This window comes from Anabrus simplex, chromosome 3 (genome assembly GCF_040414725.1).
Source record: "Anabrus simplex isolate iqAnaSimp1 chromosome 3, ASM4041472v1, whole genome shotgun sequence".
Lineage (NCBI taxonomy): Eukaryota > Metazoa > Arthropoda > Insecta > Orthoptera > Tettigoniidae > Anabrus > Anabrus simplex.
The window spans coordinates 413160478-413173641 of NC_090267.1; the positions used below are offsets into that span (position 1 = coordinate 413160478).

At 38.0% G+C, this 13164-nt stretch overlaps 1 protein-coding gene across 1 annotated transcript in view; it reads left to right on the forward strand.

Moving 5' to 3' along the window:
* The window catches only part of LOC136866831 (ATP-binding cassette sub-family C member 4), a 288334-nt gene that overhangs the window by 61940 nt on the left and 213230 nt on the right, over nucleotides 1–13164 (forward strand). The window contains exon 7 of the mRNA XM_068226858.1: nucleotides 3892–4030. Coding sequence (XP_068082959.1) covers nucleotides 3892–4030 — 139 coding nt within the window. The remainder of the gene's footprint in view (nucleotides 1–3891; nucleotides 4031–13164) is intronic.

The window sequence follows — 13164 nt, forward strand, 5'->3', positions numbered from 1 at the left end:
CTGGTTGAAAAATTACTGTAATTCAGGCTACGCATAATGACAGATGGAGAAATTATTGCCTCTTGTTCTTCATCAGATAATGACAAGAGTGATGGTGAATTCGAAAATGAAATCGGCGCTCCAACAACAATGACTCATGGAGAGGCAACAATGCAGCTGGACAAACTGATGGCCTATTTAGAATCCCAGACTGAAACCATACTGGCAGAACTGATGTTAGTAAAACGTCTTTGTGATTGTGCTGCGCGCAAACGCTATACAAATGTAAAACAGAAAAACTGACACATTATTTTAGTGCATAAAACTGAGTCATAAATGTAAGAAAAGTGTTCTTATTTTTTTTTTTTTTGTACAATTGAAAAAAGGTATTACTGTATAACTTATGTTAATAGATGATATAATATGTACTGTATTTTTTTTAGTTTTTCCGGATTATCCATATTTTTGATCACCAAGATCAGTTCTGGTCCCACTTAATCCAGATAAACGAGGTTCTTATGTACTTACATTTTCACACTGCCCTACAGTGCTCTTCTACAGGCTGAGCCAAAAGTCAGGTGACAGCATTGTTATAGGAAAGGATGGTGTGATGGAAGTCTACATTGGGTTGGGATGGGGAGTGTTGTGGGGGAACCCTAGGACACATGCAACCACTCTGGCTGCCAATTTGGAATCCACCATCTTGAACTCAACTGAAATTTTGAAATGGAATGATAGGTATGGAACACAACATTTCAACTTGTATTTTCTTGAGGACTTCAATGCCACAAACTCTTTTGTCATACCATGAACCATTTCCTAACTATGGCCTGTTTTATTTTTATATCTTTACAGGTATCATATCTTATAGGAATGTTGTAGTTGCGTGCAAACACAAGTTGGCAGGACAAGTTGGTTCAAAATAACTAGTGGGCTGAGACAGGGAAGTGTTCTATCACCAATCCTGTTTACAATAGTAATGGATGACATCATGAGAACAGCAAAAACAGCATATGAAGGAAGAGAAATGAACATGATGTTATTTGCAGATGATATTGTGATTTGGGGAGAAGACGACAGGAAGGTTCAAGAACAGTTGAATGTGGTGAATGGGAAGATTGAAGAATGTGGATTGAAAATAAGTGTAGAAAAGAGTAAAACTCTTGTTATGACTAGAGGGGAGAAAGAAGGGAAAGGTTAGATTAGACTTGCAGACAAGCCCCTGGAAGTAGTGGAAACGTTTAAATACCTGGGGAGTGAATTAATGGAGAATGCTCGACTGGATGCTGAGATTAGTAAAAGGATTCAAGCTGGAAGTTGTTTCTATCATAGTGTAAGAAATATGTTATGGGACAAAGATGTGCCAATGGAAGCAAAGGATAGTATGTACAAGATGTATTACATACCCATAACAACTTACGGAGCAGAAACTTGGACAATGACAAAGAAGGATGAGAGTCAAATACAGGCAGCCGAAATAAAATTCTTGAGGAGTATGATACAGAAGAGTAGAAGAGACAAAATAAGGAATGAGAAAATCCGGAAAGAAATTGGAGTGGAAAAAATGAATGATAGAATAGAGAAGAGCCGACTAAGATGGTCTGGGCACATAAAGCGAATGAGCGACGAATGACTGCCAAAAAAGGTGATGGAAATGCAAATCCAAGGAAGGAGAGGCCGTGGACGACCACGATTGAGATGGAAGGATACCATCCAACGCAGCATTATAGAAAGAAACCTGGACTGGGACACAGTGTTGGAGGAGGAGTGGTGGAAAGACCAAAGAAAGTGGAGAGGAACCATATTTGCCCCTACCCAGCTACAGCTGGATAAAGGGAAATGATGATAATGATGACAGGTATCATAGACTGAATGATGGTGCTGATGACTGAAGAACATGTGGAGATTATCTTCGTATGGAAATGAGAGTTTGCGTGTTGTGGCTGCAGAGTTTAATGTATTACACCATGACAGAGAGTCCATCTTCCAAATAGTGTGTCTAAACTAATTAGCAGATTTCAAGAGACAGCCCCTATCAGGGTATAATACATTAAACTCTACAGTCACCACATGCGAGCTTCAGTTTCCACACATGAGGATGATCTTCACATGTTCTTCGGTCATCAGAACCATTATTGAGTCGGTGATATCTGCAAACATAAAAAGATTTAACAGGCCATAATTAGTAAAAGGTTCAAGATAGGACAAAACACTTTGTCGCATTGAACTTCTCAAGAAAAAACAAGTGGAAATATTATGTCATATACCATGTGTATGCATGAGTCTTTTCTGGTTTCACTAAGAGATGGAGACAGTAAACAGTACGCATTGTATGAATTTGACACATGTCAGTTTGTTCGTCTGACATTAACCTACCAACAGACACAAGTTGAGTCCACCAAACACTAGCGTCTGTGTTGTACCTCGTTCAGTGATCATGTCGACGTTTGTGTCTGAAGAAGAACATTTATGGCAAGTATTGCTTTACTTAACTCAGCAGCAAGTGGCACAAGCATTAAATGTGTCACAAGAAACAATCATCAGATGTTTACGAGCAATGGGGTAGATCATTAAACTCGGTAAATGGGTTCCACACAATTTAAATTAACAGCAAATGGAAAATCGCAAAGTCACTTGTGAAATGCTGCTTCAACACCACAAAAAAAAAATCATTTCTGTGCTGAATTGTAACGAGTGATGAAAAATGGATTTATTTTGAAAACCCAAAATGGAGAAAATCGTGGCTGTCACCTGGCGAAGCTGGTCTTTGAAACGAAGGCCAAATCGCTTCGGCAAGAAGACTATGCTTTGTGTCTGGTGGGACCAGAGCGTTATTGTGTATTATAAACTCTTGAAGCCCAGCAAAACCATTAATGCACAACTCTATTACTAACAAATGATTAAATTATATCATGCATTGATGGAAAGATGATCGGAATGGGCCAGAAGACATGGCAAAGTGATTTTATTACATGACAATGTGCCATCTCACACAGCAAAATCAGTGAAAGACACCGTGAAATCGCTTGGATGGGACATCCTTCCACACCTGCTGTACTCCCCCAACCTGGTGCTATCTGACTATCACCTCTTCACATCAATGGGGCACGGACTCGCAGAGCAGCACTTCAGCAATTTCGAGGAAGTTGGAAAATGGCTCGACGAATGGTTTGCCGCAAAAGGCAAGGAGTTTTTCTGGCATGGTATCCCTAACTTACCTGAAAGATGGGTGAAGTGTGTAGAAGCCGATGGCCAATATTTTGAATAAACAAAAAATGATTTCCCCCTGAAAATTACGTGTTTTCTTCACCACAAAAACTGGCAAAATCTTCTGCATACACCTGGTACCTATTTTTTCACTTAAAAACTTAAGTTGAGTTCAAGATTTTGGATTCCAAGTTTGCAGCCAGAGTGGCCACATGTGTCCTTGGGTTCCCCGCCACCCACCAAAACATCATATGCAGGTAATGTGGACTTCCGTTCCCCGCCACCCATCAAAACATCATATGCGGCTAATGTGGACTTCCAACACACTAGCCTATGACAATGTGGTCACCTGACTTTTGGCTCAACCTGTAGATTCTCCAACAAAACCCATTGCATCATTTTAAAAATAAATATTCTTATTCAGAGAGCAGATACTGGCAATGAAATGGAAACTTTCAAACCTTTTGTTTCTTAGAAGTAAGATAGTTGATTTAATGTGTTTTGTTTTTAAACCTACGATTTGGTGCCAGTAGTCAATATTATCTTTCCATATTAGGCATAGACTTATAGGGCCTACTATGAAATTCATCTTATGTCCCAAAACCTGGATCATTAAAAATGTAAAAATGAATTGAAACCGAATATTTCTTCTAAAATAACTCTTACTTCTAAATAACATTCTTTTAATATGCTTTCTTCTTTTAGAAAAGAAATTAATGAAATCACTAAATCATCCTATATCAAGAGCTACAATATTTCAAGCTTCATGTTCATTGATAAACTATCTCTGATAGCAACACTCACATCTTATTCGCTACTTGGGAATTTGGTGCTGCCTTTTAAGGTAAGAAATTATAGAGATTTATTCTTGTTGTTGTAACTTAATTCAGCAAAATATTTTATAACGTCTTAAACTCCAAATAATCAACTACACCTGAACCTTCACCTCCTGTTAGTTTACTTTGACTATCTATTATTCCTCTTTAATGTTTATACGAGGGTCAAGTCATAAGTGATAGCAACTATTTTTTATCTTGTGAACAGGAGACAACACGGAAAATCTTAAGATATGCAATTGGAAATATAGGGCATGTACTTACGCATAGTGCCTGAAGACAAATTCTGACTTCAGGGGATTCTCGTAGGAAAGTGACAGAACACAGGCCATTGGTAAACATTGTTTTATTATGGTATAGACAGCAAATACACAAGACTACGTACAAAGGACAGGTCTCCACTGGTTACAGACCTTCAAAATAATCACCCAAGGTTTCTACTGTGCATTGCCAGCAGTGAGGTAAATCGGCAGTTGATACTCTACCCCGTTTGAACGTCTCCACCCACCTCGCCACTGTTCTATAGGGCATGGCATGCACACCTAATGGTTCCCGCAGTGTATGGCATTGGCGTGCATTTCTGCCGCGGAGAACTGCTATTTTAATATACGATCGTCGCTCCTGCTTGTTGACTTCCATTTTGTGATGCTCTCGCTCATACACTGAACTTGGGGGCATGCTTAGATCCACACTGTTGTTTACATACACCATCTAGCAGCATCATACGCAAGTACATACCATACGTTTCCAAATTCATATCTTCGATTTTCCATGTTGTCTCCTGTTCGCGACAAAAAAAATAGTTGCCATGGCTTATGACTCGACCTATGTATAAAACATAAAATTCTATCAGAGAGTTATTTTTGTTTGGCAGTCAGACAGCTGGACCTGCTGAACTTATTTCAAATGTGTATCATCATCATCATCATCATCATCATCATCATCAATGTCCCACTCCAGTCGCCCGGGTGTAGTTAACAAGCCTCCTCCACACCTGTCTGTCCTTCCACTTTTCCTGCTCTTTTACTTCCGCCACATCCAATCTGGCATCTCTAATGTCCTTCCAAATCTGATCCATCCACCTTCTTCTCAGTCTTCCAACTGGTCTCTTTCCCTTAACTTCTCATTCCAATTCCCTTCTTGATACCCGTTCCTTTCCCATTCTTTTTACATGTCCGAACCATCTCAGTCTTGCTTTCTGTATGTTCTGTACTCATCATCATCATCATAAACCATCTCCAGTTTCCCGGGTGTGGTATATGAGCCTCCTCCATCTCATCCTGTCATTGTACCATTCTTCCTCCACCAACTTGTCCCAATCATGACCTCTCAGCAGTACATCGCTCTTAACTAAATCTATCCATTTCCTTCGTGACCTTCCCATGGGTCGTCTTCCTTCTAACTTTCTGTCAAATTCCTTCCTTGCAGTTCTGTTTATTGGCATCCTCTTCATGTGACCAAACCACTTCAGTCTTGATATCTGAATCTTATTGAGGAGAGAATCATCTATTCCTACTTCTTCTCTAATTTTCTCATTCCTAATCTTGTCTTTCCTGGTTTTCTGGATCATAGTGCGTAGGAATTTCATTTCAGCTGCCTGAAGTTTGGAATTATCTCTATTGGTCAGTGTTGTGGTTTCGAGACTGTACGTAAGAATTGGTGTATAATAGGACTTGTACAATGTCATTTTTGTTTTCATGGGTATTTGCTCATCCCACAGTCGGTGTCTTACCTGGTGGTAAAATTGTGTTGCCTTATTGATTCGATTGTTCACCTCATGTTTTGCTATGTTGTCATTTGATATAACGCTACCCAAGTATTTGAAAACTGGCACGCTGTCCAGTTGAGCTTCATTTAACATGACTATTGGTTCTGCTCCTTCTGTTCTGTACTAATGGTTCTATATTTAGCTCTTCTCTGATTTTAATATTTTGAATTCTATCTCTTCTTGTCTTTTTTAACCGATGTTTTTAAAAATTTCATTTCTACTGTTTGGATCTTACTATCTTGTCTCTTATTAGTTACCAGCATTTACAATTGGTATTAAATACTGTTTATATAATGTTAATTTCATTCTCTTGGATGCTTTGTCATCCCATAAAAGCTCTGCGACTTGATGATAAAATGATGTACCTTTGATTTCATTACTTCCATTAATAATGCTACCCAGATATGTAAACTGTTCTACATTCTCTAACCATTCTCCATCTATGTTCACTTGGCTTCACTTTTTCTCTTTTCCACAGTGCATGACTACAGTTTTCTTTTTAAGTTACTAATTACCATTCCAAACTCCTTCAGATTTTCATTCCAAATGTCCAGTCTCCTTTGTACTTCTTTTTCTCCTTTTCCCCAAATCACCACATCATTTGCAAATACCAAAGCATTCACTTCATCACTTCTGTCACTGTTTTACCCAATTTATGACTTCATCCATCAATACAATATAATGGCGATAGTGCACTTCCTTGCTTCAGAACTTTTTTTTTTTTTATAAAATATTTCAGAGTCACCACTCCCCACTTGTACACTGCTTTTAATCTCATGATACAACATTTTTATCTTGTTAATTAATGATTTTAGTACATTCCTTTTCATTAGGCATTCTCATACATGTTTTCTCTTAATTGTATCATAAGCTTTTTCCAAATCCAAAAATACGAAAATGATTTCCTTGTTCCTTTCTAGATATTTTTCCATTATCATTCACACTGTATATATCAAGTCTATTGTTGATCTATTTGGTCTAAAGCCATACTGTTCTTCCTCTGTGTTTCTATTACATCTGTTAGTCTTTTGTCTATGACTTTCTCCATTATTTTTAGCCCATGTGGTAATAGGGTTATACCTGTATAATTTTCACATTTCTTCCTATTTCCTTTTTTTGAACAATGGTTCAATGCTTTCTTGTTGCCAATCTTCAGGTATCCTTTCATCCTTCCATATGGCATTGTGGGCTCGGTATAGCCACTGTAGTCCAATGCTTCTTGCTGCCATAATCATATCAGCATTGAATTCATCTTTTCCACTTGCTTTACCTTTGGTCATTGCTTTCACTGCCCTTTCAAGGTTCCAGCCATGTTATTGGGTTCTCTTCTTTTTCTCCATTTTCATATCTCTTTCTTCCTCTGAGCAGTCATCCTCATTGTAAAGTTTTTCAAAATACTTCGCCATCACCTTCTGAAGACCCTTTTCGTTATGTACTATGGATCCATCTTCTCTCTCTAATGCCTTGATTTTTTCTTGATTTATTCTTTTTGATTTTATTATTCTGTATAATAGTTTCTGATTTACTTGACTATCTTGCTCAATTTTGTAGGTAAACTCTCCCCAACATTTCTCTTTTTCTTCCTTGATACCCCTCTTTATTTGTTTGTATTCCACATGTAACCTTTCTATCTTATTCTCATCCCTCTGACACATTTTTTGCTTTTCCTTATCCATTTCTTTCTTCACCTTATTCCTTTCTTTTATTTCTTTTTTTTATTTTGTCTGTCCCCCACCATGTCTCCTTTCCCTTAACCTTTGCTTTTGTTTTTTGGCATACCTCAATTGCTGCCTCCACAAATGTCTGTCTTAAATTGTCCCACTCTTCTTCTCTACTTCGTAATTCAATGTTAGGCAACTTCCTTTTTATACAGTCTTGGAATGCCATTCTTTTATCCTCCTCCTCCAATTCCCAAATTCTGATCTGTGGTTTCTTCTTCAATACAATTTTAGGGATTTTTACTTATTTTTATTCCACAATCAACAATCTATGATCACCCTCCATACTTTCACTGGGGATTATCTTTGTATTCATGACGTACCTTCCCTATTCTCGGTCTGTTATTATAAAATCAATGAGTGTTCTATACTGTCCATCCCAACTATATCGGCTGATCTTATGGCTATTCCTCTTCATAAACCATATGTTCTTTATCAGGTTATTTCTTATACTAAAGTCCAACAGTTTCTCTCCATCTTCATATATATATCTTCATACCCATGTGGGCCTAGACCATTCTCATATCCCATTCTATCAGTCCCACATGAGCATTCAGATCTCCCATTATCATGATCCCATCTCCAACAATATGTGTTTCCCGTTCATTGAGGAACTCTTCTTTTTCTTCCATGCTACATCCTGTCTGTAGAGCATACACCTGTACTATCTTCGGTAGTTCCTTGTTTACATGTGTATGTAATGTGTATGTAATACAGTAACTATTTTCAATCTATATCTACCCTTTAGCCCCATTTCTTGATATGGGGTCAGGAATGAGGTGAGATGAAATATATGGCATAATTTTATGGATGGATAACTACTTTAAAACTTTTGATTATATAATTGATAACCACCTCATCATATTCTTTTTCTTGGTATTCTAGTCACGTCGTAACTTTCAGAAAATGAGCATGGAATCAAAACACTTTTGTAACCTTATTTGTTAGTTTTGTTATACAGGACAAACTGTTTGTAGTGCAAAGCTTTGTGAGGTTTAAGTCTACTTAATTAATTGGTTAATTTTCCTTTTGAATAATTTCTTCAGAATTCATTAACGTGAAGGCTGTTCACAATCTGTCTACTTACTGGCCTTAATTCTTAGTGAAGAATTTATGTTATTGAAGCATTTCACAGGAGACTTCACAAAGCCTAAATTGTGTAATCACAATAGACTTTTCCTAAGTGCTTTCTGACAGATATAATTCAACCTGAGAGCAGGCATTAAGAAAGCCAATCTTCAAAAATATTTCCTTATTTTAAAAAATAGAGTTTTGATCACCTATTTATATCCTCAAGGTAATTCAATAATTTGTAGATTATAACTTCAGGCATTGATATAGAAAATGAAATGGCGTATGGCTTTTAGTGCTGGGAGTGTCCGAGGACATGTTCGACTCGCCAGGTGCAGGTTTTTGATTTGACACCCGTAGGCGACCTGCGCGTCGTGATGAGGATGAAATGATGATGAAGACGACACATACACCCAGTCCCCGTGCAGGCAAAATTAACCAATGATGGTTAAAATTCCTAACCCTGTCGGGAATCGAACCCGGGACCACTGTGACCAAAGGCCAGCATGCTAACCATTTAGCCATGGAGCTGGACATTGATATAGAGTAATATACGAATATACAAAATCCAAATGGCTTATTAATACATTCACATTGGTGATTTTGTCTACAGACATTCATCAAACATCCTGAGCTGGAGTTTACTTGCAGAAGATGGCCAGTTCCTTCTGTCCCTTCTCTTGCCAACAGCGTCTGGGCTACCCATCTAAGTGGTGATCATGCCAAATGTTGCTTAACTCATGAGTGGTCGCTATATGAGATTTTCTCTCACATTTTTTTGTATTGTGAGTTTACTTCTCAGTGATGTAAGGGAGGTGACTGTTCCCTCTTCTAGCTGAATTGATACTATCATGAGTAAGGTGATTCACATTTGAAGGGTAAGCATCCCCTCCTCTAGTTGGAACGAGGATTCATATGGGTGTGCCCTGTGTGAGAGGTTCTCTCATCATGCGACCTGTGCCGGTAGAAGGAAACTTTCTCCTGTTGTAGGTGGTAGTATTTGACTTAAGTCGCACATGACACATTCTCCATTTGCAATTACTGATAAAGGAATCTTCAAAAATTATGAGTCGGGGAAGGATGCTGGGTGATAAGTGCTGTTACAAACTCCAGATAACTCAAATGTTAGAGAGAAGACCTATTGTACTTGATTCTTGCATTTGTACTGTGATTGTCAGGAAGTTCTACAGTATATGAATAACAATGTTATTGATTTTAGGTCCCAATAGCTACTTCTTAGAGTTTTTGCAGATACCGAGGTGCAGAAATTTTGTCCCACAGGAGTTCTTTTACATGCCAGTAAAGCTACGAGTGATGTATCTGAGCACCTTCGAATACCACTTGACTGAGTCAGGATCGAACCTGCCAAGTTGGGCTCAGAGAGCCAACGCCTTAACCGTATGAGCCATTCAGCCCAGCACTCTTGTGAATATTACATACTGACATGTGACTGAGCTAATGACTAATTTCCATTAAAGAGTAATTTCTTTCTGTCATATACGGATAATCATTTCATTTTTTAAATCTATTTTTAATCTAATTTATAACACAGACTTTATGTCTCATTTCCGTAATTCATTTCATTCTTATGCCCTGCAAAATTGTGAAAGATATATTTATTTTAAATGAAGTTCAATGTGGGAGAAAGTCTCATGTGCAACCACTCATGTTACAGTTTGGCTAGTGATCTTACTTACTTACTTATCCGGCGCTACAGCCCTGTGTGAGCCTTGGCCTCTTCTACGATAGTCCGCCATCTACTTCGATCCTGAGTGGCTGGTCTCCATGGGTGGATGTTCATTGTCCTCAAGTCAGCTTCAACTTCATCACTCCGTCTATTACGGGGCCTTCCTTGTCGCCATCTTTTGTCTACTCGGGATTTAACTACTTTTCTTGGCATTCGATCTTCCTCCATTCTTTCCACATGGCCAGGCCATCGCAGTCTCTGTGCCTTAATAAATCTAACTATATCCTCCTGGTCTAATATGTTTTGTATTTCAGCATTCGTCCTTATCCTCCAACCATTCTGGGCTTGAATTGGGCCATATATTCGTCTAATAATCTTTCTTTCAAATATCTTTAATTTATTTGCGTCATCAACTAAAAGGTTCCAGGCTTCTGAGCCATATGTCACTACAGGTCTAATAAGGGTCTTATATATTTTGAATTTTTTAAGTTTTTGGCTAGTGATCACTCGCGGGTTAACTTTGGAGAAATCATGGTATTCAATGTTTCAACATGATTATATTATTAGCTTGAATTTATTTCAGCATATATAAAAGAATGTTTTGCTATTAGATCAACTTTATGTTATAACTGTATATTTGTTTAATGTCAGTAAAATTATTCTCTCTCTGAAGTGGATTATTTGGGATCAGGATGGTAGTCCTCACAACTCTGTGCAGGTCTCATACTGTAAACCTATGCATTAGACTATTTAGGGCATTATATTTGCTCTGTCATTTGAAATATGCTATTTCAAGACCATTTGTCTGTAGAGCATTCTATGCAATTTTTTAAAGTACTGGTACCTGGTTTGGTAACCGTTTGCAGTGTTTTAAAAATGCAAAAGAAAGCTATGCACATAATTGCAAATGCTGTTAAAAGACTTGTTGAAAACTTTTCTTTATTGAACTTTCCAATTTAACTGTAAGTAATTAATGTAATAGACAAGACTGTAAATATTGTGTGCTAGCTGATGATGGCCAAGAAAGGCCGAAACCGATACTAGTGCAATCATTCACTCACAATAAATAGTATTGATCGGTGGAACATTTTTCTTGTCTATTACTTTGAATCCAATCAATACGGAATATGAAACTTATAAATAATAAAATAGTAAACTATTACTTTATATAATGAGTAAGCCTGTTAACGACTGAACCTATTGTAACACCATTCATTCATTTCAATAGAGTCCCTCTTCTCGTAAAGAATACTTATCTGAAGGATGCTAATTAGTTTATTAGGAATATTTATCACATTCATTTTTATTCCAGGTATATCCAGTTGTAAATCTCTGGAATCTGTTCCGGTTTACCTTCTGTTGCAACTTTGGAAAGAGTTTAATATCAATTGCAGAAAGCATGAATTCAATTCATAGAATTGAGGTAATATTGCATAAGAATGGTAATGAAATTGACACTGTAGACACTGTAGGCCTACTTAAGAGAATATTTACATTTTTGAACTCATGTATTATTTCTACAGAATGTACTTGATGACCAGTTTGATGAATATTGAAGACTCCTCAGTACAAATCTCATTAAATTGTAAAATATCAAAAAATTATGATACCAGTAAATATAAACTTAAATGTAATATGTGTGTCCAACCCTCATCCCATTTCTCTACAGAGTTGGGTATGAAGTGAGTTGAATTTTCGTGGCAAGTTTTTTCAACTGGATGCCCTTCCTTATGTTACCCTCATCAGAGGAGTTAATGAGTTAAAATGAATGATGGGATAGAAGATAGTAGGAAGGGAGAGGGTGAAACATAGCCTACTAGTGAAGTAGCACTAATGATGATGATGTCCAGGGCTTAATATCTCCATCGATGGACGAATCACCATCAACAGCGTCATTTGCCTTCACTCCAAATGAACACTGCAGAGAGGTTTGGAATTAATTCCAGGCATTTGGTGTACTATTTAGTAAACCAGATTTACCAAAATCACTATTCACTGGGCGAGTTGGCCGTGCAGTTAGGGGCGCGTGGCTGTGAGCTTGCATCCGGGAGATAGTGGGTTCGAATCCCTCTGTCGGCAGCCCTGAAGATGGTTTTCTGTGGTTTCCCATTTTCACACCAGGCAAATGCTGGGGCTGTACCTTAATTAAGGCCACGGCAGCTTCCTTTCAACTCCTAGGCCTTTCCTATCCCATCGTCGCCATAAGACCTACCTGTGTTGGTGCGACGTAAAGCCACTAGCAAAAAAAAAAAAAAAAAAACCCACTATTCATTCCCTTTTCTCTTCTTCTCTATGATTCTTTATTACAGTCCAGAAAGCTTCCCTGCCCCTTGACCAAGTATATCCAGGGTTATTACTTCTTGGAGTCTACAATCATGTGGTTTGCTTATTTTCTCCCCTCTATTTCCTATTTACATCAGTTCTTGTTTGGAGCCATTTTTGATACACCTTCTTTTTACATTTACAAGCTGACTTGTCATTGCACTAAGATGTTCACTTTTTTCTTTCATATCTTGACACATAATTGTTCAGAAACATACCCTTGGAATTTCTATTTCAGCATGCCTGTATGCCACTCATTTTCTTTCTATGTCCTGAACATGATGACTGGTCTATTCTTCAGAATTTTTCACTAATCATGCCCATGTACTTCTGTCTAATCTCCGCCGGGTGAGTTGGCCGTGTGGTTGGGGGCGGACAACTGTGAGCGTGCATGCGGGAGATAGTGGGTTCGAAACCCACTGTCGGCAGCTCTGAAGATGGTTTTCCATGGAATCCCATTTTTACACCAGGCAAATGCTGGGGCTGAACCTTAATTAAGGCCATGGCCACTTCCTTCCCACTTCTAGGACTTTTCTATCCCATGGTCGCCATAAGACCTATCTGTGTTGATGCGAC